This window comes from Cydia pomonella, chromosome 27, assembly GCF_033807575.1.
Source record: "Cydia pomonella isolate Wapato2018A chromosome 27, ilCydPomo1, whole genome shotgun sequence".
NCBI classification, from domain to species: Eukaryota; Metazoa; Arthropoda; class Insecta; order Lepidoptera; family Tortricidae; genus Cydia; species Cydia pomonella.
Window position 1 is genome coordinate 9,868,032 of NC_084729.1, and position 25,489 is coordinate 9,893,520.

The following is a 25,489-nucleotide window of genomic DNA, read 5'->3' on the forward strand; positions in this document are numbered from 1 at the left end:
AATAACTACATTGGCCACATTTGTACGGCTTCTCAACAACATGAGTCCACGCGTGAACTACTAAATCATTCTTATACGTGGTCGCATAATTACATTGATCGCATTTGTGTGGCTTTTCACCTGCGTGTGACCAGTTTACTTTTACGGTTGCTGGTAAAACTACATTGGCTACATTTGTGTTTTTTCTTCTCTTTGTGTATATTGTTCATATGTTTTCTTAATAATGCTTTCTTTTCAGATGTGTAGTCACAATTGTCACATATGTAGAGTTTCTCATTGGCGTGTTGTTTTCTATGACTTTCTAAACAAAGCTTTCTGGTAGTTGTGTAACTACAGTGATTGCAAGTGTAGGTTTTGTATTTCCTAGTTTGGGTCTTTTTTCTTGTTCGTTTATTTGTGTCTTTGGTTTTCTTGTTTGTGTTCATTTGATTTGGCCCTGCAATTATTACATAAATTATATAAATATGAAGTATATTTTATATTTACCCGCCAACAGATTAAAGTTACTACAAAAATTTACTGTAAGGTGAGATGTGGTAAAAATAACACAGTTTATTTAGCTAGAGGCATGATAAACACTATGACGATTACATAAATTATTATTGTTGCCCCGGAATTCTTCTTACCTCATCTCACTTTATATGAATACATACGCATTTAGCGTTACGTGATTAAGTGAGCGAGTCATATTCGACATTACTCGATCAATGCATATTAATTTACTAATAAGTTTTGTCTTCCTAGTTCAATATATAATAAGTACTCATAGAATATTAGTTCAATTAGTTGGTAACACATTATAAAATTTAGTGCTAACCACCAATTGTTTGTTAACCTGTTGCTACTGGTGGAGACCTATAATTGGCTCTGTGTTACTTATTTGTACTAAACGCTAATCAATGTCTTATATTGGTTGTATGGCGGTGGCTAGGTTTCTATGTCTCTTAAAAGACTTCTACCTTGCTCTATGTCAGGAACAAGCACATCTTCCACATGGCTGGTCAGTCCTGCCATAATCGTCGTGCCAACACCTTGCACCGTGGGCAACTCCTCCTCCGGTTCAATCTTTACATGCACATGCAAGCTTGGCTCATGTGTTACAGACGCTACTGGAGGCTCCTCTTTTACCTTGGAAATATAAATTTAATTATTTATTATGTTAATAATGAAGAAATTGATATTTCAAAGTATATGTTGTCGGCAGATCGTAATATTCCTGTGTAATATTTTGACGGTAGTCACATTAAACCAATAGAAATGTAGGACAGGTTCGTCAGGTTGCTTCCGATGCCCGAAGGGCAAACTGTCTAGAAATAGGAGCTCCGTGTAGTGGGGTTCTGTCAACTCATGAAATGAGACAAAGATTTTCACATTTCCTGATATGCCTTGCAGCAAAGAAAATAGAGGAGAGATGGATTCTCAAAGATTTTATTTTCGAAACTTTCTAGACTAGTATTTTTTATATTTTTTTTAGTGTTTGATGATCTAATTATTAATTTTGACATCTCTATAATATAACAACAAATCTTTTTAAGAAATTAGAAATTAATTATTCTCAAAAGGATATTTTGACTTTGACTTACCTCATCAACCCACAGTGGCTCTATCTTTACAGACACCTCAGTCCATAACGGATCTTTTACTATTATACGTGAGGATGAGGGTACAGACTTTACACACACTTTCTCTGGTGTCAACTCCATCTCTTAACTTTTAGGTTATTATTGGAAAGTTATATGATGCCCAATTAATCATGTAAATCTAGAAAGATTAAAAAGAGTGTTTAAATATTATCATTGCGATGGAAATGGGATCATATAAATTGAAAACTCATGGGTATAAAGGGTCCTCATGGCGAGCATACGCGCGAGGCACTACACTGGCCGGTTTGTGCATGAGGAAATTGCCTCGTGCGTGTGCTCGCTCTGTGTGTGGACCCGGCTTTTAAGAGTGTCCCACTGCTGGGCAGAGGTCTCCCCACTTTCCCGCCATTTGGTCCTCTCCAATGAATACCCTCATCATTCTTACAAATTGTATCAAGATTGTCCCGCCATTTCCGTTGGTCTTCCTCTGACTTGCAACTGCATTAATAGATGCATATACATATGTAATGAACCATTTTATTCATTTTAACGGCCCCCAAATGCACTTCTGCAAGTGCTTGGTTAAATATTCACTCTTCTATCAACATAGTTTTAATACGAATACGGGACTTGATCGTGTAAACCAGCCATATAATAAACGTAAGTTTACGCGATTAAGTCCCATATTCGTTTTAAAACTATGAACGAAAATCATGTTGGTTTAAATCAATATCTTCTATCACCATCCATATGAAGCAATTTTTGAATGATTGTGATCGTAATAAAAAAAAATGCAGTGTGCAAAGTCCCTAAATAAAAAAAAAACATTGGGCATCTCACGTTTTAAATAAATAAAAAAATCTCCTTCTTCCTAGCCTTGTCCTGGCATATTGCCACGGCTCATGGGAGTCTGGGGTCCGCTTGACAACTAATCCCAAGATTTGGTGTAGGCACTAGTTTTTAAGAAAGCGACTGCCATCTGACCTTCCAACCCAGAGAGTAGGCCTTGTTGGGATTAGTCCGGTTTCCTCACGATGTTTTCCTTCACCGAAAAGCGAAAATGATGATGATGAGTGAATTTACGTCGTTACAAAGTTTTGACAATACACCTCTATTTCAATTCTCTTTGTCTTTACATAACTTAGAAAAATGTAAACTTTAATGCATACTTATTATTACAGCCACAATGGATAAGAAGAGACGGTTCACAGATTTGATGAGATTCTGTGATGGATGCGAGGCCTACATTTATGAAAATGTAAATATTGATAATAATTTGTAATTATTTGTTTGTACCTGATTGTTATTTGTAATAATTTTCATGTACCTGTTTGTTTGTGTTAATTTTAAGTTTCATTCATTGGATACTGCTGTAAGGTCATAGAAACATATTTTCAAATTAAAAAAAAGTGATTTATAATGTTTACCGACTTTTATTATGGAAGATATTTTTTTTCACTTAATCCAAATTATACATTATTATGTTGTGTTTATAAATACTTAGATTATGTTTAATTTAATAAAAGTTATCGATACCAAAAAAAAAAATACATTTAGAAAGATTTGTTTTTTGTTTTTTTTCGATTTGTTACAAACATTTGAGATACCATTTCGTTTTGGGATTATTCCCACTTCTTACCAGCGGTAACTTCTGCAAATTTTACCCCATCTTTTATCACTGTAAGAAATTCTCAGTAATTAGCGCTAAACCAGCAAGTGGTGTGAACCATAGCTCTATTCGCAAAAGACTTGAGATTAAATTGATCACGTAAAACCGGCTGTAGTTTTCGCTGCAGATATCGCATATGTATGGTTTCACAACGTAATCCCCCTATAGTATTATTATCTGTTCCGTGGCTGGAATACGCGGGCTGGTGTCTCCAGCGGCGGCTTGAACTTCATGTGGTACTTGACGTGTGTGGCAAGCGAGTTCAACTGTAAGACGGTTTAGCTACAGATATTGCACGTGTATGGTTTCTCCACTTTATGCACTGTCTGTACTACATTTATTTAGTAGCTGAACTACGCAGGCTGATGTCTCCGGCGGCGCGGAGGCGGCTTCAGTTTCATGTGCACGTACTTGACGTGCGTGGCGAGCGAGTTCAACTGTAAGACGGTTTAGCTACAGATATTGCACGTGTATGGTTTCTCCACTTTATGCACTGTCTCTACTACATTTATTTAGTAGCTGAACTACGCAGGCTGGTGTCTCCGGCGGCGCGGAGGCGGCTTCAGTTTCATGTGCACGTACTTGACGTGTGTGGCAAGCGAGTTCAACTGTAAGACGGTTTAGCTACAGATATTGCACGTGTATGGTTTCTCCACTTTATGTACTACATTTATTTAGTAGCTGAACTACGCAGGCTGGTGTCTCCGGCGGCGCGGAGGCGGCTTCAGTTTCATGTGCACGTACTTGACGTGCGTGGCAAGCGAGTTCAACTGTAAGACGGTTTAGCTACAGATATTGCACGTGTATGTTTTCTCCACTTTATGTACTACATTTATTTAGTAGCTGAACTACGCAGGCTGGTGTCTCCGGCGGCGCGGAGGCGGCTTCAGTTTCATGTGCACGTACTTGACGTGTGTGGCAAGCGAGTTCAACTGTAAGACGGTTTAGCTACAGATATTGCACGTGTATGTTTTCTCCACTTTATGTACTACATTTATTTAGTAGCTGAACTACGCAGGCTGGTGTCTCCGGCGGCGCGGAGGCGGCTTCAGTTTCATGTGCACGTACTTGACGTGCGTGGCAAGCGAGTTCAACTGTAAGACGGTTTAGCTACAGATATTGCACGTGTATGTTTTCTCCACTTTATGTACTACATTTATTTAGTAGCTGAACTACGCAGGCTGGTGTCTCCGGCGGCGCGGAGGCGGCTTCAGTTTCATGTGCACGTACTTGACGTGTGTGGCAAGCGAGTTCAACTGTAAGACGGTTTAGCTACAGATATTGCACGTGTATGTTTTCTCCACTTTATGTACTACATTTATTTAGTAGCTGAACTACGCAGGCTGGTGTCTCCGGCGGCGCGGAGGCGGCTTCAGTTTCATGTGCACGTACTTGACGTGCGTGGCGAGCGAGCCCGACTGCGTGAAGGTTTTACTGCAGATGTGGCAGGCGAACGGTTTTTCACCGGTGTGTACCTGATAAATCACAAATGGTTAAGCAGATGGTATTATTAGAGTAAAATAGTTTTACCGTTGACGTCATTTAATTGCTTAGTGAATAACTTATCCAATATCCATGATACATAAGATGTAAAAAGAAAGTCTAAGACGATTTCGTACTTAGAATTTGAAAGCTAAACGAAATGGCCCTGTACAGGTAAGTGCCAGGATGAGTGTGGCTGGCTTTCACATCGGGTCCTGTTTCCACATTAAATAATATATAAATAAATAAATATTACAGGACATTATTACACAAATTGACTATGTAAGTCCCACAGTAAGCTCAATAAGGCTTGTGTTGTGGGTACTTAGACAACGATATAAATAATATATTAATATTTATAACTACTTAAATACATAGAAAACACCCATGACTCAGGAACAAATATCCATGTTCATCACACGAATAAATGCCCTTACCAGTATTTTAACCCGGGACCATCGACTTCGTAGGCAGGGTCACTACCTACTAGGCCAGAACGGTCGTCAACATTAATTAGTGTTTGTTGCTAGTGGCATATGTTTCAACTCAAACGCTGAAATATGTAAGTAACTACTGTCGAGGGTGGCATACTTATTATACAGGATGTAACAAAAATAGATGGGATCCGTTCAAGGGTATAATGGGTATCGTGTTCTGATTAGGAAAAAGTAAAAGAAAAAATTTCACGATCTGCCCCATAGAAAAAAAACTTTCGCGTCAAAAAAATTTCCGTCCCCAATATGGTCTAAACCGATCCCCACTATTTTTGTTACATCGTGTATAACCTCGCGCCGAACGATGTACAATAGGATGGAACGTCAACTTTCATTAAAAACAAAGAATGCAGCATTTCATTTGTCTTCTCAAATTTGGAAACAACTGAAATTCAACTTAATTAAACAAGTTTAGCTACAATGGGTGGGTGGCAATAAGTGACTCACCAGCTTATGTTTGTAGATGGAGGACTGGTGCAGGAAGGTCTTGGGGCACTCCGCGCACTGCCAGCGCCGCACGCCCGTGTGCGACACGGAGTGGCTCTGCGAACGAAAACGGATGTCACTAATGTTCTTCGAGCAACACAGGGAAGGGAGACGGCATTCATACTATTTCCCCTCTGCCAAAGCATTGGCACAACTGTGCCTATGGCGGTGCATGTTGTGACTCGTCCGTACACAAAAAGAGATCGAGGTGTGCAAGATTTGTCTTTGACGTGTATCATTTTCTATGTATTTGTGTCGTCATTACAGATTGGATTTTGTATGTAGTGAGTGAGAAGTGCGACTGTGTGCACGTTTCCCCCGCAAAAAATGGCAGAATGATTTGTTCAGTAAGATATCGCTCCGGCTCCTCCCTTCCGACGTGTCGGAAGCCGGTGTTGCTCGAAGCTAATGTTACTATTATCCTAAACATAGTCTTAAGAGTTACAGTAAAGAGTTATATACTTGGTCAAGCAAATCTTGTCAGTAGCAAAAGGCGGCAAATTTGAAAAACCGCGGGTTAGCAACACTGTTTTCGAATAATTCCAAAATCGCGTGGCATCTGTGTTTTATCTGTGGAATGTGGATGTGAATGACAGCCATCATGTTTGTTTACATTCTGAATCGTTGCTATTTCAAGAGAAATATTATTAAATAAGCCTGTGCATGAACTTAAGCAAAGTTAAGGTGCCTACAACATACAATCACGCTCGTTGATCGTAAATATTTATAAAATTTGAGGTTACGATAATTACATGTTTTGGTTCGATGTACATTGCTGCTTTTCTTACGCAATACTGCTTTTTGAGTGTTGCCCTACTTCACTTTGCTGTACATTGCTACTGACATAATTTGCTGGACAGACTATAGATTGTATTAATTAGATGTATAAAGTCTAAAGGAATATAACATTTTAACAAATAAGTATTAGACAAGTAGATTTTATTTTTAAAAATTTGCATGACGTTTCAGTTGAATACTGCGACTATGTTTATACAACGTAACACGTATTCTATTCTATTCTATCCTTCCAAGCCCCGAGTTCCTTTTAAAAGACCAAAATGTAATCGAATTTTGAACTATAATGGAATTAAAGCAGACGTCCCGAATTCAAAACTGCATAAATTACTCTGGGTATTCTGGGTGTTAAGTGCACCAACTTGGCAGATAAAGTTAATTTGGATTTTTTTAATTTGACCAACCTTTTTATTATTAAATATAATCTTTAATTACACAATAGGTATATACAGAGATATTACAATAACTGGCTTAAATCTAAAATAGGCGGGGCATTCCCTCGTTGTATCGCAATGCTGATTGATACGTTGTGCGAGGCAGCCGCCAGCCCATCGGTCACCAATTACGTCAACCAGACGCTTCGCGATTTCTGCAAAAAACTTGTGCGCGCTGGGACCCCATGGACCTAGAGTTTCAACGCCAAATGGCTCTACCGAGACTCTTATATTTGTTACGTTTCAAAATTTCAGCGCTTTCCGCTGCTGCGCCCGCTTTTACATTAGTCCGTTTGTGATGGAAAGGTTTCGAAAAATGCATCCTGTTCACACCCACTAAATCAATTCTACAACGATGGGCAGTACTCCATAGTTCAAAAAAAAAACTTTAAATCAATATATTTAAAAACTTGTAATGCTGGCTCCTATCACAACAGAGGACATCGTATAACTGGTCGCCAGTAAAGGTCGTACACGATGAAAATTAATAAGTTAGTTAAGAATTGGTTTTAAGTATTTAGGTTGGGGACTGAAAATCAGTGTACATAAACCAATTTTTTGTGTTGATAAATAAATAACATTATATTTATTTACGATACCCTCTGTTGTGATAGAAGCCAGCATTTACACATTTTTTAAAACATATACGGTGTTTTTTTAATGGGAGTAGGTAAAGTTATTCCAGCATTTAGATGCTGCAAAACGGAAACTGCTCTTAAATGAAACCAATCTGTATTTGCGTGGAACGCCTATTGAACCGGTTACTATAGACCAGTGGTGGGCAAACTTTAATCATGGGGGGCCAGAAAGTTTAAGAAATTTATGGGGATGGTCAGAATTGCAGCTGTATTTTGATTTGCGATTATCGTGGGCCAATGCCATACACTTACTATTTCATAGGACCGTCGGATAAAATCCTTTCGCGGGCCGGAGATCCGGAGGCACTTTGCCCATCACTGCTATGGACCAAAGCCGTCTCTTCAGTACAAACCTGCAGCGCGGCGGGAGTCATGTAGCTCTTGGGGCACGACGGACACTTGTAGGGCCGCTCGCCCGTGTGTGTGCGCTGGTGGTACTTCAGCCACGTCGAGCTCTGAAAAACAATCTAAATTATTAATTTATCACTTTATGGGTCCAAAACGTTCCGGAACACGTGTGTATTTCCTGTGGATATAAAGAAACCGGACAATTGGGTACTTGACACATATTGAATATTATAACAAAATTTAGTTTAATGGATAGAAAATGAGCCATCCATATATATATAAAAAAGTGGAATTTAAAAAATTATATTGAGATTATAAAAAATTACAAGGCTCCAGTCACAAAAAATATATTTTTTTGTCATTCAAAAATAGAAAGGAAAATGGGACCATTCGATTCCTTACATTTTATTGAAAAATAAATTCATGAGTCCTATATAGACATTTGATCCTCAGGAAAATCAAGATAATTATCAACATTATCGACATTATTTACAAAAAACTGTCAAGTAGCCAATTGCGAGTCCAACTCGCCCATCGAGGGTTTTGAACGAAATTTTCATTTTATAATTATACTATTTTTTAGAAAGGACCATGCGTCAAAATGGACTCAAAACCAACAAACATGAGAGTTGGGATATTAAATAGATATTTAAATGTACTTCATTTAATTCTATAGGCACCAAGACGAATTCCATTGCAGAACTGAGATATTTGTATTTTAGTCAAAATGTCATCACCCTTATTACCTACGCAATAGAGTCCACCGGTGAGCGAGCGCGGAGAATGGTTTTCCGCGCTCGCAGCGATACGCAAACATCTACCCTACAGCAATTAATTTACTTACTTGGACTCTATTGCGTAGGTAATAAGGGTTATGACATTTTGACTAAAATACAAATATCTCATTTCTGCAATGGAATTCCGCTTGGTGCCCATAGAACGAAATGAAGTACATAGAAATACCTATCTAATGACCTAACTCTCAGCTGTGTTGGTTTTGGGGCCAGGCTCCATACAAATTTGCCCATGGTCATTTAATTTGCTTTCGTGGTAGGCCCTCGGTATGTGCTAGAGGTGTTGTCTCTCTCTACGCAGAGTTTTGCGTAATATTCCCTAGTGAAGGACGTTACTTTGCAACAGGATCATTTTGCGATGGGCCTCTCAGTATAACCAATTTTTTCTGTCTGTCTTGTCGGTTTCTGTGTACTGACCGAATATACCTTCCCGCACACCTCACAGATCTCCTCGGTCCGGTTGATCTGCATATTCTTGGGGTTCATGTGGTACAGCATGTCTGTCTGTCTGTATGTATGTATGTACTGACCGGATAACCCTTCCCGCACACCTCACAGATTTCTTCAACCCGCTTGATCTGCATCTTCATGGGGTTCATGTGGTACAGCATGTCTGTCAGACTGTCTGTCTGTATGTATGTACTGACCGGATATCCCTTCCCGCACACCTCACAGATTTCTTCAACCCGCTTGATCTGCATCTTCTTGGGATACATGTGGTATTTGTAGAAGCCAATCTTCTTGGGTTTGATCTTGAGATGAACGCGGTCCACGTGCGTGCCCAGGGAGGACTTGGTCGCGAACGATTTGTCGCACTGTAAAAAAACATAAATAAAATATGGAGCATTAAAAGAAATTGTCTACCATTATCCAGTACAAACGCGAAATTTCTAATGATTTGTAGGTATATGAGTTATTTTCTGTCACAATTTGAAAAATGCTCAGTAAAATGATAATCGATTTCAAACGTTGAATATATCCAGGTAATGTACGTAATAAAATGCGTTTTTACGGAGTAGCTCGTGGAATGCCCTATATATCTATTATGGAATAACTTCTAAGTAATATCTACGTCGGAAGGGAATGAGAGAATGCTGTTTCGCATTGTGTGCAGCATTTGTACATTTTTAATGGTTTTACGCAACAGGATTTGAAATTAATACATAATAATATAAAGCCCGACCAAAAATATATGATAATTGTCAAGAGGGCGCTGTTATTCTCATGTATAGGGTGACAGTTCAGTTTAGTATGAGAAATGTAGTTCCCATGAAATTCCGCAATATGGCGCGTGATCATATATTCATATATTACTGGTCAGGCTTTATAAATATTCCTTACCGTCTTTTCTTTGACAGTGTCAATCGGTCGCATCGCTAGAGGCGAATTTAAAAAAGTTGTGGCTTTCGGGCGGAACTTAATCAAAAAGATGTGTGCGGTTAGGTAGTTTTTGTATATATGTATTATAAAATTTATAAAGTATAGAATGTATTATATATTATAACTATGTATGACTGTTTACATATTTGTTTAGTACAGTTTTGATGTCTACCTTTCTACGACTCTTCCTTAATTGCTCAAAGGTTAACTAGAAGAGATCCCTGAAAGGGATAAGTTCGCCTTGGTACAAATGATGTATTCTTTCCTCTTTTATATTTCTTTTTGTACAATAAATTGTTTTACTACTCCTACTAAATCAGAGCCAGGGCGATGGTAGTATGGGCATATTACCTTCCTCCTCAACGGAACATCTGAATATAGATCAGAATGCAGAAGCTGAAAATTTGCATACATATGTAAGTCGGGGTGACAATGCAATATTATGGTACCATCGAGCTGATCTGATGATGGAGACAGGAGGTAGCCATAGGAACTCTGTGATAAATAACGCAACCTAATTGTGTTTATGGTTTTTAGAATTGTCTCGATGAGAATTAGTTTCCTGTGGAAAAAAGTAGTCAGCGATAAAAGCTTGTACCAAAAATGAAATTTTTGCCAAAAACTTTGTTAATAATTTTATCGTAATATGGAATGTAATAAATAATTGATTATGAATATGAATAATAGCCCAGATTATTTCTTATTTTACGTCCGAAAGCGATAATTATGAACAGAATTGTGTAATAAAAGGTAAAAACTGAATTAGATGGACGTGTACACAATACAATACTATACAAATACTCTTCATTGCACACCTCAATACAGAAACAATACAAATAATACAACACATAAAGAAAGAGGTAAACAACAGGCGGTCTTATCGCTGAAAAGCGATCTCTTCCAGACAACCTTACGTATACGTACGTCGTCACATTTGTAGACGGGCTCGACGTGCGCGCCGGCGGCGTGCGCGGCCAGCTGCGCGGCGCCGGGGAACGTGTCCCCGCACTGCGGGCACGCCCTGAAATATTGCCTGCTTTGGAACACGCTGGATTTTTTTATATACTATGTCGGTGGCAAACAAGCATACGGCCCGCCTGATGGTAAGCAGTATCCGTAGCCTATGTACGCCTGCAACTCCAGAGGAGTTCCATGCGCGTTGCCGACCCTAATACTCCGCACCCTCGTTGATCTCTTGCAACCTTACTCACCGGCAGGAACACAACACTATGGAGTAGGGTCTAGTGTTATTTGGCTGCGGTTTTCTGTAAGGTGGAGGTACTTCCCCAGTTGGGCTCTGCTCTAGATCTGGAATGACATCCACTGGCTGTGCCCTACCACACAAAGCGAGATGACATTCACAATGCCCATACCTCTCTTGATGCAACGCCATATTTGTCTGGTCCTGATTGGGCAAATATGGCGTTTTTGACAATAATTATTCCAATAATGAATATAAATTAAATTTTGGTTAAATTCTGTCGGGTTACTCAAGTCCACGGTGTATATTCCATCGCTGTCTTCCACCCTGTATGGATTACCTTAGTTTGGGGTCGCACCCGCCAGCTGCGGAGTGCCTGACGACGGCGTCGAGGTTCTCAAACTGTACGCTGCACACGGAACACTTCAGCTCTTTGATGGGCATCTGCAACAATGCATACTTCGTCAACGTTTTTATCTCCCGAAAAAGGGGGGGGGGGGTAATTAAATATCAAACATTTATTCAGCAAATAGGCCACAGGGGCACTTTTACATGTCCATTTTTACAAACAATAAAAATTACAAAATACAATTATAAATATGGAATAGATGAAATAATATACAGTGTGTCCCTAGCCATTGGACAAAGCCGCAATGTACATATGCATTAGGGTATTTAGAACCAATGTACTAAGTATCATAACAACCGGTGTAGCGGTTTCGAAGAAATTAACAAATTACCATTTTTTATTTTGGAGCAGCCTGTATGTGTTAGTAGCTCCTAAGGTAATATCCTCAAAGAATAGTATGGAACCTTCTTCAACCTTTTTGATTATCTTTTTTATTTATGACACTAATAAAGCTTCTGACTTTTGAAAAATGTCATCATTATCAAATATTTCGTACAAATTGTCAAAAACACTGCCAAAGATTAACACAGTGTGTTTCTTTTTGTTGTCGATTATTGCAAATAACTTTTGTTCGAAAAAATATTTTTTTATCTTTTGTTCTAATTCAAAAAATATTAACGTCACAGCATTCCTGAGTAGTAACCCTACGTGGGATTTCAGGGTTTGTCCAATGGCTAAGGTCACCCTGTACAATTTATTAGAGATGTTTACTGTCTCTAAATGTCAAATTACACAAAAAAAAACTATGATAAAAAAATAAAACCAAAAAAAGAGTATGCGCTCAAAAAGGCCTTGGCTATTCCTGAAAAAAAGCACGGCAAAGGGAGGCCACTTACGTGTTGGATAACCGTTACTAGGGACATGGAGCGGGCGCAGATCAACACCCAGACAACCCAGGACAGAAAAACCTGGCGCCTTCGAACGAGGAGGGCCGACCCCAGATAACGGGACAAGGCAAAGAAAAAGAAGAAATACTAAAATTCTTTAGAGATGTATAAGTATCTAAGTGTCAGAAATAAAATATAAAATCATTAAATTATCCTTAGACATGTAAAGGGTCTCCAAGACTTGAATTCTTATATAAATAATTAAAACACAAGAAATTAAATCAGATAAGAACCAAATGAAGGTCTCACGTTAATGAGATAAAAGAGCGTCTTTTCAAAAATACCCTTTTGAAAGACACTACTCAATTGGATACTTGACACATGTTGAATATTATAACAAAATTTTGCTAAATGGATAGAAAATGAGCCATCTATTATAAAAAAAAAATGGAATTTAAAAAGACATATTGAGTTATTAAAAATTTACAAGGCTCCCAAAGTCTCAAAAAAATTTCAACTAAAAAAAAAGGAAATGGTACCATTCGGTTCCTTATATTTTGTTGAAAAATAAATTGTATGACAACTATATACAAAGTCGCAATATTTCAGGGTCAAAATAGCAATTTTCTTGATCTTCGATATATTTAACAGACAGACATTTAATGTAATGTGACGTCACATTACAATATCATTTTGTTTCGAGGCGTTTCAATGGTCGAGTGCGAGCGTCAGACTTTAACTCTCATTTCTGACCTTTGTGTTGCTTAAATGCCATTAGTCCTATATAGACATTTGATCCTCAGGAAAATCAAGATCGTTTGACATTATTTACAAAAAACTGTCAAGAAGCCAATTGACAACACGGTTCGTCCTAAATCGCTGTCAAACCTCGGTTTTGTAGGAAATTTCCTTTCTGTACGGCAGTACTTATGGAAGGTAGAGGCAAGGAACAAAATCTCCATATACCAAAAAGTATCCGACAAAAAACCATAAATAGGTGGCGCTACAATACCTAGAATACTTGAGAATAAAATTTAATCACAGACAGCGCACTTCACTTCGTCAATAACGCCTAGATTCTTAGCTACTCTCGCACTACTCTGGAGAGATTCGGAACTATTATTTATAGCTGACAGCTGGACACTTTTGCAACAGTTCAGCGTAAGGAGATTCTGTTCCTTGCCTCTACCTTCCATAGGCAGTGCTATTATTTTTTCTGTGGTTGTACTAACCTAACTCTCGCGCATGAGAGGAGGCCTGTGCCCAGCTGTGGGACGTATATAGGCTCAATTATTATTTATTTTTAATTTTTTTGCACTAACCTTCCTATGCGCCATGGCGCCATCTTGTGTTACTGCAGTCCCTGCTTGCCGATGAAGGTCAATTCAGTGAAAATTTCTCACTTATTCACTTAACTGTTTTTGTTTTAGTGTGTCTTTTATAATATTTAAACGTGAGTTATTCATGGCAATTCAAATGAATCAATTTTTTGTTAATGTTTTATAACATGATCTTTTTTTTTCGCTTTGTTTGTACAATTTGCCTGTTGGTGTGTTGCTGAGTTACACGTTCTGTTTAATTATATATATATAATTTACTGATTTATTGAATGTAATGTTCATGTTTTTGTATTTAGTAAGTTTTGTAACGTGTTTTTTTCGCTTTGTTTGAACAATTTGCCTGTTGGTGTGTTGCTGAGTAACACGTTCTGTTTAATTATATTTTTTTTGTATTTTTATTGATGTATTGAATGTAATGTTCATGTTTTTGTATTTAGGAAGTTTTGTAACGTGATTTTTTTTTCTTTTGTGTGTACAATTTGCCTGTTGGTGTGTTGCTGAGAAACACGTTCTGTTTAATTATATGTTTTTTTGTATTTTTATTGATTTATTGAATGTAATGTTCATGTTTTTGTATTTAGTAAGTTTTGTAACGTGATCTTTTTTTTTCGCTTTGTTTGTACAATTTGCCTGTTGGTGTGTTGCTGAGTTGCACGTTTTGTTTAATTTTTTTTTGTTGATTTATTGAAGATAATGATAAAGATAGTTTATTATTCAAGTAGGCATGTTACAATGCGCTTATGAACGTCAAATAAAGCTACACCGGCTCTAACCCTACACCACTCACCCGAGAAGATTTAAATCCCCCCTCAATTGGAGGAGGGTATCCCAATATGGACCGGCAAAAAACTCGGAGCGACATATCTTTTCAAAACATTACATCTTATAATTAACAAGCATTAAATAAGAAAAAATATGAATGTTTTACTAACCTTCCTGTGCGCCATGGTCTTATGCTGCTGCAGTCCTCGCTTGCCGATGAAGGTCTCGCCACACACGTCGCACGTGCCGCCCGACGCGTTCTCTAAAGGGTGCTGCACACGTATGTGCGTGTTGAACGTGGTCTTCTTTTTGAAGGTGAGGCCGCAGTATTTGCACTCGAACGTCTTGCCCGAGTGGAAGTCGGAGTGCATCATGGCCATACCTCTGTCAATTAATTAAAATAATACAATTCTCCTAAGAACTGGTATAGTACAAAATATACAAAGCGGCCAAGTGCGAGTTGGACTAGCCCATGAAGGGTTCCGTACCATTTATGACGTATTAAAAAAAACTACTTACTAGATCTCATTCAAACCAATTTTCGGTGGAAGTTTGCAATGTACAGCATATATTTTTATCTTTCTCTGATTTTAGAAGTTACAGGGGGGGGGGGACACATTTTACCACTTTGGAAGTGTCTCTCGCGCAAACAATTCAGTTTAGAAAAAAATTATATTAGAAACCTCAATATCATTTTTGAAGACCTCTATCCATAGATACCCCACACGTATGGGCTTGAAGAAAAAAACAATTTGAGTTTCAGTTTTAAGTATGGGGAACCCCAAAAATTTATTGTTTTTTTTTCTATTTTTGTGTGAAAATCTTAATGCGGTTCACAGAATATATCTACTTACCAAGTTTCAACAGTATAATTCTTATTGTTTCGGAAAAAAGTGGCTGTGACACGGACGGACAGACAGACAGACATGACGACTCCATAAGGGTTCCGTTTTTTGCCATTTGGCTAGAGCTACTATCTACTTGGCTGTGGCTGTCATGCTGTTATCATATTTAGCTATATATCGGTTTATTTCATATATATTTGTTTATGTATGTCTATTTGTATTCCTTATATGTGTATGTTTATTCACTGTAATTGTGTGTGTGAATGTAGGCTTCATAACGTTTTAGCAACACCTACTTTTTTGATTAACTTCTCTGTTTCCGCTACCCAAAGGTTGTCTGGAAGAGATCACTCTTTAGCGATAAGACCGCCTGTTGTCTGCCTCTACATTTAATCAATTGTTTCTTTTCCTGTATCTCTTTACTGAGGTGTGCCAATAAAACGTATTATATTTATCTATCTGACTGGTTTTCTTTGATTCTTTTTTAATACACAATTTTGTTCTTCCACTAGTTTTTAGTCTAATATTTATATTACAGTACATATGGTGCTACATTGCCGCACTAGTGCGAATATTAGCATATTACGTTACTGTGTCGAACATTTAAAGGGCCATATGTACTGTAAAACGTTGTACGATACATGTGCGAACAGGTAATTCGCAATTCGTGTCGATTTAAAACACTCCCTTCGGTCGTGTTTTAATTTATCGCCACTCATTTCGAATTTCCTATTTTTCGCACTTGTATCGTAATGTACTATTTTGCGTGATATAATGTTAATTTTAATGTATTGCGATACAACGAGGAAATGCTGCCAGCACCCTTGGTACAATGTCTCAAGGGCCTATTTTAGATTTAAGCTAGTTATGGTAACCCTCTGTATATATCCATTATGTATACTGTTATTGTGAATAAATGGTATTAAAATTTTAATGTTAGTTTGTAATTTTAAATTGTTACCATAATTTTACTAATGTTAATAGCATAAAATAACTCTGTTATATACCAACAGTGGATGACCGGTATTCTCTTAATACAAGTATTTACGATTAAATAGTATTTTATACAATCATTTCATTAAATGGGTGAATCAACTTTTTTTGTTTTGTTATCCTGTCCCGTTGTCCAAGGGACAACAGTGGCACAGTTTGTTTGAAGAGACGTTGTATGCCGTTCTATTAACATGCTTAGTAGGGGGCCCATTATGGACATTGGTTATAACGACCACAAAAACGCAAGTTTAATACATTTAAGTACCATAAAATCAGTATTTCAATGAACTTTTGTCCCCTGGACAACTAATCGTAACCATGGCAACGAGTGACGCTAAAAAGTTGATTCTCCCAATTCATTTATTCCTTTATAAAACAGAGTTTTACATGTCGATCACAATTTTTCTTATTTTAAATTATTTATAGCTAAGTTACATAATATAACGTCAGTCTATTATAATAGAGAGCTTTTCAGTCGAGTACGGTGTTTTGGCAACGAAGCTTGCTCGTACGCGCCCGGCCGCCGGGCGGCAACGACACCTTCTCGTAACTCATGAGGCCCTGGTACTTGCTCGGCGCTAAATTCTATTTTTAGACAGTTTATTCTCGATTTTTGCCACCGTAGCCAATGGAGACTAACAAGCAATGGTAGGCGGTTTTCGTAGGCTATGGATGTTGCTATATTAAGAGTGTCACATGTGCGTTTATGACTTATCAAGCAATTGTTTCTACTATACAATCTGAAATAAATAATTAATTTGAGATATCGTTTTGTTTCGTCCTCTTGACCGCGGCGAGCTGTGTGTCCATTTCATTATAGTTGACTAAACCGTTTCGAAATGAATAAATAAATAAATATTATAGGACATTATTACACAAATTGACTAAGTCCCACAGTAAGCTTAATAAGGCTTGTGTTGAGGGTACTTAGACAACGATATATATAATATATAAATATTTATAAATACTTAAATACATAGAAAACACCCATGACTCAGGATCAAATATCCATGCTCATCACACGAATAAATGCCCTTACCAGGATTTGAACCCGGGACCATCGGCTTCGTAGGCAGGGTCACTACCCACTAGGCCAGACCGGTCGTCAAAATATTATAGTTGAGTTGGAAGCCCATACATGAAAAGTACCCAATAACAGTTTGGTATACGAAATCTTAATTCGACCATTACAGTCGACGAGTAGAAAAAATACTATTATACAATCGTGATATAATAGGCAACGGTTTTAGGCAACGAAGTCCAACCAGACAACTACAAATCTGGGTTTATACATCACTTACCGATGTCTCGTGACGAGAGGGCAGAGTTTGCAAATAAACTTGAGAGTGTGTGTCTCCATGTGGCGGCGCAGGCGCGTCGGATGTTTAAAGCGCGCGAAGCACAGGTGGCACTCGTTTGAACCCATTATCTTAAATATAATGTAAATGAATTAACTTGTTATACCCTGTATCTTTAGGTATTTAAATAAAAGTAAACAAAATCTACCCTCAAATGGCTCCTTAAGCCACTTGAGGGTAGATGAAAACATTGAAACAAACTTGATCCAATAATGTAGGTTAAAGTCAGGTCGTTCAGTGACACAGTAGTCAAGATGGCTCCTCTAATAATAATAATAATAAAACCGGCCAAGTGCGAGTCGGACTCGCGCACCGAGGGTTCCGTACAAACCTGTAGGTATATAATATTATATGATGTAACTAAAAATTTACGATTTTCGCAATTTTTCCTTTATCTGCGCTATAACACGTTGCTTCGTACCAAATTTCAAGATTCAGAGTGCACGGGAAATACCCTGTAGGTTTTGGTTTCGAATTTGCGGCATAAACGGCTGTATCTTTTGATTGCGTCGGCTTAGAACTTTGATTTTTTCACAGCTCCAAGAGACAGTAGACCTGAGTATTTGATATGAATTCCAGCTTGATACCTCAACGCGTTCCTGAGAAAAAGGGTCTTAACAGACAGACAGACAGACGGACGGACAACAAAGTGATCCTATAAGAGTTCAGTTTTTCCTTTCGAGGTACGGAATCCTAAAAACATTATCCAGTAGCAGCAGTTTTTTGCGTAAAACAGCGTGTATTTTTGATAGAGCGGTGGCAAAATGCCGGGACAACGCGAGGAAGAGAGAGAGCTGATGATCTTACCGGGTCGTGGACTTTCTGGTGGTTCTCGAAGGTGGCCTCGGAGAGGAAGCCCTTGAAGCACTTCTCGCAGCGCAGCAGCGCGCGCGCATAGTTGGCCGACTGCTTGCGTGCTTCCATGTCTTTCAGTTGCTCTTCTTCGCTTACCTGAGAACGAGTGTTGACTGTTGACTTATGAATATACGCACATGTAACACCTCTGGAGTTGCAGGCGTCCATAGGCTACGGTGACTGCTTACCATCAGGCGGGCCGTATGCTTGCTTGCCACCGTCGTGGTATAAAAAAAAATATATATATATATAACAACCTACAAACAACGCAAAATATGATGGAGGATACGTTGTTCCCTGTGTCCAACTTAGTGATTCACACTTGGTATAATTATGTATGTATTAATATATGTATGTTTATTTGTATTAAGTATATGTGTAAGTTTATCAATATATAGTTTATATTCATATATAGTCTCGGTTACAAATTCATTAACTTTAAAAGACACTGCACCTACTTAATCTTTCTGGTTTAACCCATTGGTTGACTGGTAGAGAATGCCTTAAGGCATTAAGTTCGCCATGTGTACCTTCATGTATTATGCAATAAAGATTAAATAAATAAATAACTACGTGCACTGCCGAAGACCTCGTAAAAGCTACCCCCGGGGGTTAGTAGCAAGATATTGGAATAAAGAATTTGAAACAGAGGTGGATTGTCAAAGAAAACTTTGTAGCTACGTCCATTTACTGCCATCTTTCGACACATGATTAAAATTAAAACTTTTAGAACGCTATTTGACTTTGATCCTTATTCTTTCACTGATCTTCTTCTTCCTCGCGTTGTCCCGGCATTTGCCACGGCTCATGGGAGCCAGGGGTCCGCTTGACAACTAATCCTAAGATTTGGCGTAGGCACTAATTTTTACGAAAGCGACTGCCATCTGCCCTTCCAACCCAGAGGGTAAACTAGGCCTTGTTGGGATAAGTCCGGTTTCCTCACGATGTTTTCCTTCACCGAAAAGCGACTGGTAAATATCAAATGATATTTCGTACATAAGTTCTGAAAAACTCATTGGTACGAGCCGGGGTTTGAACCCGCGACCTCCGGATTGCAAGTCGCACGCTCTTACCGCTAGGCCACCAGCGCTTCCTTCCTTATTCTTTAGCTAATATTTGTTAAATATCAAAAAGTGGCGCCATCCAACAGATCAAACACCAAAGGTATAACGACATCGTTTCCAGCGATGACGCTATAACCTTTAGGTTTTGCCCGGTAAGACACAACAACTGTTTTTAGGGTTCCGTAGCCATATGGTAAAATACGGAACCCTTAGGGATTCGTCACGTCTGTCTGTCCGTCCGTATGTCACAGCCACTTTTTTCCGAAACTATAAGAACTATATACTGTTGAAACTTGGTAAGTAGATGTATTCTGTGAACCACATTAAAATTTTCACACAAAAATAGAAAAAAAAAAACAATAAATTTTGGGGGTTCTTAGAACTGAAACTCATTTTTTTTTTTTTCATCAAACCCATACGTGTGGGGTATCTATGGATAGGTATTCAAAAATGTTATTGAGGTTTCTAATATCATTTTTTTCTAAACTGAATAGTTTGCGCGAGAGACACTTCCAATGTGGTAAAATTCGAGCCAATCGTGCGTCTAACACAACTAGTTGCGACCAATGGCGCGCGTGATGCGAACTCATCAACCAATCGCGTTGTGGCGTTAGACTGAACGATTGGCTCGAGTTCGTGAGTGACACCGCTGTACTGGCCCCATTCTTATTGCCCGTAAGGCCTGTCCTTAGATATATGTCAATGTCTGGGTCTGGTTCGGTATTTAAGAACCTGGTTCTAGGATAGATACAAAATGTTATTTATTGTCTGTATTCTGCTAAGAGACATAAATAACTAAAATCAGAAACTCACCTTAACTATACTGATATTATAATTATTCTCAAACTTAATATAATCCTCTTCACAGCTAAAAAACCTTTTGAATCCCTTCTTTTTTTTCTTATAAGCCTTCTCTGTCTTTTCTACCTCTTTCTCTTTCGATTTTACTTTCTTAACAGATATTTTAGAAACTTTCTTGATATTTCTACTCTTTTTAACTTCCTTGACTACTTTTCGTTTTCTTAATACTTTCTTGTGTGGTTCTTTTTCCTCGGGGGATATTCTTTTTTCTATTTGTTTTAAAGGTAAATCATCATCATCATCTATAGAATCAACATCATTATATACATCATCAGCTATAGTTGGTTCATTGTCGATAAAATCTATGTATTCTTTATGGTTTTCGTCATGTGTGAGTTCGATAGGTTGCTCTAGATTATCTATGGTTAGATGGAGTGATAGCTGGTTGGATATTCTGTCTATGGTGCGTATGAAGTCTGTTGTTAACTGCAAAGAAAAGTTTATACTAGACAAAACAGTGAATGTTAATAATAGAACCGTTTTTCCCCCGAAGGGTAAAAAACGGATATTTAGGTTCCTGCCGAAGCTTGGACCACAATTTCCAAGCTACATAATTCCATTATTCTAAACTTGGTTTTTGCAATTGCTTAGATACATTCCAATGGTAATATTTTGAAGTAATTCATAAAAGATAACATGCTATGTGCATGGATACAGAATAAAAATAAAGAACCATTTATGGGCTAAAAATGGTTCGTGCCAAAAAATATAATTATGTATGACAGGTGTATAATTTTAAAACATACATTTTAATAAGTGTTTGGCAAAAAATCATTTTTGGTACAAGCTTTTATCGCTGACTGTACTCTTCTTTCTACTGGCAACTAATACATATTGAGACAATTCTAAAAACCCCAAACACATTTAGGCTGCGTTGTTTTGTCACAGATTTCTTATGGCCACCTCCTGTCTCCATCATCAGATCAGCTCGATGGTATCATAATATTGCATTGGCACCCGACTTACATAAGTAAGTATACAAATTTTCAGCTTCATCGGAAACCGAGAAATGGGTCAAATTTAACTTTCAAGATTTGACCCGTAAAAACACATAATTACACACAGGTAAATAAGGTACATTGCAAGTTAAATAAAGAATGCAATATAAGAAAATGCATGACATCTGTCAAAGAGTACAAAAACTGACAAAAACTTATAGGGACCGTGCGCGTTGGAGGGTCTGCCATCTTGTGGCCTGAATCGGAACCATAAACATCAAATTTACGCCTCGCGCCAAAAATCTGACGGCTCCTGTACTGCCTCCTACAGTTCATGCACGCTCCCTATAGCATAACATTAGTGCTTTTGGTAGAGTCAAGCTAACTCTGCATCGTGTTTTATAGCACAGAGTATGCAAGTGTTATTTTAAATGTCATAATTTCATAGTAGTTTGACGTTTATGATAACACATGTATGTAGTTCTGATGACAATACAATAATATGGCACTGTCGAACTGATCTGAAGATGGAGCCGGAAGTTATGAACTGGAACTTCATGATGGAACATCGTATCATAGCTGTGTTTGGATTTGTTACAAAAGTGTTAATGAACTTAATGAACTTTGACCACGATTAGGTTTCAAGGTCTGATGATGAAGCCGGAAGATAGGCACTGGCATTCCATGATGGAATATCGTATCAGTCGTGTTTGCACTTGTGAGAAAGGTCACGTAATGGACTTTTTAAGTGCATTTATAAAAGCGTGTTTTTCTAGTGTTTTTAAACTATTAATTTATTGTACAATAAGTTTTCTTTTGTGCAATTATTATTTATATGTTAGCCAGTTCTGTCCCACTGCTGGGCACAGGCCTTCCTCTCTTTCTTCCACGCGTCTCGGTCTATAGCAATATTAGGTCAATATTTCCAAAAGACGTTAAAATCGTGCCGCCATCGTATTCAAGGTCTGTCGTGACGCCTCACTGTGTTTGTAGTAGTAGTAGTAAAACACTTTATTGTACAAAAAGAAACGTAAAACAGGAAAAAACACACATCATTTTGATGGTTTTTTATTGTGCAAAAATGTTTAATTAAATATATAAGTAACTGATGATTAGAAATACACTTACAAATTGTTGATGAACCAGTAATTGCTTGAGAAGGTCCTGGGCGCGGTGGCAGCGCTCCCGGAGCCCAGAGCTCTTGAGCAGGAGCGCCCGACAGCAGGAACACAGGTGCTGCGGCAGCCCGTCCCACGCTGATAACTGGTAAGTATGTGATAACAGACAATTTTAATTCATTGCATAAATTTTCTTTAGGAAATAAAGGTAGTTTATAAATCTCCTCTACCTCCTACTTAAAATATTTATTTAAGCTTTATTGCACGATATAAAATTGTACAAATGGCGGACTTAATGCCTTAAGGCATTCTCTACCAGTCAACCACTGGGTCAAACAGAAACTTGTAATAAGTGCAAGATAGTAAATATCGAGATGAAATTTTTTTAAAATCAAAAATCAGTTACCTATGTTACCAATATAACATAGTTATACACATAGACACATAAAGATGGTAATATATACTTACATTCATATTGTAAATATATACATATATACATAATGTACCCAAGTATAAGTAACATGCAGATCATTTATACTTAAGCATGTTACAGAAATACAATACAATACAATACAAATATACTTTATTGCACACCTCAATACAGAAACAGTACAAATAATACAACACATAAAGAAGAGGTAAACAGAAATATTGTAACCTTTAAAAAAAAAGTGGAAATAAAAGGCTATTTTATTATTATTATTATATATAAATCTATTCCACTATAAATCTTAGTTCTCCATACAATAGTTATTTGTTTTACAAGGGGGCAAAGTTGTAACCGCTTGTGCTAATATTAATATCCGAGCAAGCGAACGATTCCAATATTGAATCGAGAAGTGGAATCTTGAGTGTTGTGAGGGTTTCAAGGCACGAGGGTTAAACAAACTTTGCCTCGGAGTGAAACACAACATTTTTCACAACACCAATGCGAAGAAAATAATAACTATGAAATACCAAAAAAAAAACAAACCAAATCAAATCCAAATGAAGGTAATCAAATATTTATCATCCAAAACCATCATTTAAAAGTCAATTCTACCAGCTAACATAAGGAAACTACTCAAAATTTGCATCTGATTACTTTTCCCCACATGTGGATAAAACGCAACTTTCTCATTCGTTTTTGAACAATCAAGAGGGCCTTTACCAGTTGGTGTAGTTACACTCTCATTTTAAAACGACTAGCTAAATTGCTTTGAAACTTTGTACTCACAATAGGATAAGGTATATGTAGTCCTGTAATTAGTTTATGTAGCTTCAGATACCTTCTTCCTTGTATTGTCCCAGCATTTTGCCACGGTTCACGGATCCTGGGACTAGTTTTTACTAAAGCAACTCGCATCTGACCTTCCAACCCAGAATGTAAACTAGGCCTTATTGGAATTAGTCCGGTTTCCTCACAATGTGTTCCTTCACTGGGAAGGTGATTGGTAACATTGGTAGCAAGTTTGAACTCGCAACCTCTGGATTGAGAGTCGCATGCTCTTACCGCTAGACCACTAGTGCTTCTATGCTTCAGATAACAGAGTAAAAAAATAAGCGAATTTAAGTATTTCATACAAAACTTGTTTTTTCTCAATTACATTTGTTTTATAAACTGGAGCTATATAAACTATAGTTACAGGTGTAGATATACTTCATGTCATTGTCATCAGCCAAGCTTGCCAGGGACTCTTAATGTTAAAATATGAAGCCAGCCATATGCCAGTGCTAAGATCAACAAGGTTTGGAAAACTAATATTCTATTGTATAATTATATAGATGTCTGAAAAAAAACATTTTTAAACTAGTATGTTCACCTCAGACTAGATATTCTTATTAATTGTTTTGTTGCAATCATAGTAAATGTGGCTTTCCATCAGAGAATGCTTCATCTGCAATAAGTATGTTTCTATCAGAAAGCTGTTGAAATTTTAGATGGAAACATCCCCATTACACTTGATGAATAAGGAGTATAAGGACCCTTCTGTAATAGAAAGGCACGAAAAATGATACCTATTCGCACATGTATCGTACAACGTTTTACAGTACATATCACACATATAGCCCTTTAAACTTCCGATATAGGCACAGAACTAGCAGCATATGTACTGAAAAAAATATATTAGAATATTTTACACGCGCATATCATAATAACAAACAAATATTTACCGCTGTGCCCATCACATCGGCAAAAGTTTCGTCGAGTTGGTGTTCGTATATTCCAAACAGTTTGCTGTCGGTCGCGAGGCAAATACGACACGCTAACAGATCTGAATATTCTATCTTGATTTCAGTCATTTTGTGAATTAAACGCTATCTCATTTTATTAAAAGCGGTTAAATGAACAACATAAACCACTATATTTTATTCCGAAATATAGTAAACTTTAATAATAATATTACAGCATAGCATTTCTTTTGACAGCTACGTTCAGGCCAGGTTGTACCACAGTTCCCACAGTTACGTATATGTAATTTGAGAATTCACAGTACCACCTTAAGGCACAATAGAATAAAGTCTATATTAGTCTGACTAAAGAAATAAAATTATAATCAAGACAATAGATAAAGTGAACAAATTAGCACCTATTAGAACATGATGATCATTTTAATGTTGCCAGCAAGTTTTGAAATTTCTACCAAAAATTAAAAAATCCGGTCACGTGCGAGTACATTCGATTTTCGCACCGAAGATTACATAAAGAGCTTTATTTCGATTCAAAGAGTTCGAAGCACGACTGGCCTTTAGGTTACATTGCAACATGAATGAACGAAACGCATTTGCAGAGCCTACCGCGAACCAAAGAGCATATAATCACTACGTTTTCCAC

At 37.6% G+C, this 25,489-nt stretch overlaps 1 protein-coding gene across 1 annotated transcript; it reads right to left on the reverse strand.

The window, feature by feature from the left end:
* Positions 1-3,167: 3,167 nt before the first annotated feature.
* On the reverse strand, positions 3,168-25,206 carry LOC133532353 (zinc finger protein 883-like). The gene is made up of 12 exons (XM_061870966.1): positions 24,829-25,206; positions 22,685-22,819; positions 20,571-21,044; positions 18,646-18,789; positions 17,782-17,909; positions 14,813-15,026; positions 11,645-11,748; positions 11,028-11,124; positions 9,371-9,538; positions 7,935-8,036; positions 5,676-5,771; positions 3,168-4,727 (listed from the first exon to the last, which is right to left on the reverse strand). Exons 1-12 carry the CDS (start codon positions 24,955-24,957, stop codon positions 4,587-4,589), a joined length of 1,932 nt encoding a protein of 643 aa, XP_061726950.1. The 5' UTR covers positions 24,958-25,206; the 3' UTR covers positions 3,168-4,586.
* Positions 25,207-25,489: the final 283 nt, after the last annotated feature.

What these genes read in the sequence shown, in the direction of transcription:
- LOC133532353 (XM_061870966.1), bottom strand. Translation starts at nt 24,957, where the DNA reads ATGACTGAAATCAAGATAGAATATTCAGATCTGTTAGCGTGTCGTATT. An exon ending in GGGTGCGACCCCAAACTAAG is followed by an intron (nt 11,125 to 11,644) that starts GTAATCCATACA and finishes GCAATATTTCAG; the next exon opens with GGCGTGCCCGCAGTGCGGGG. An exon ending in TGTGCGGGAAGGGATATCCG is followed by an intron (nt 8,037 to 9,370) that starts GTCAGTACATAC and finishes ATTGTTTTTCAG; the next exon opens with AGCTCGACGTGGCTGAAGTA.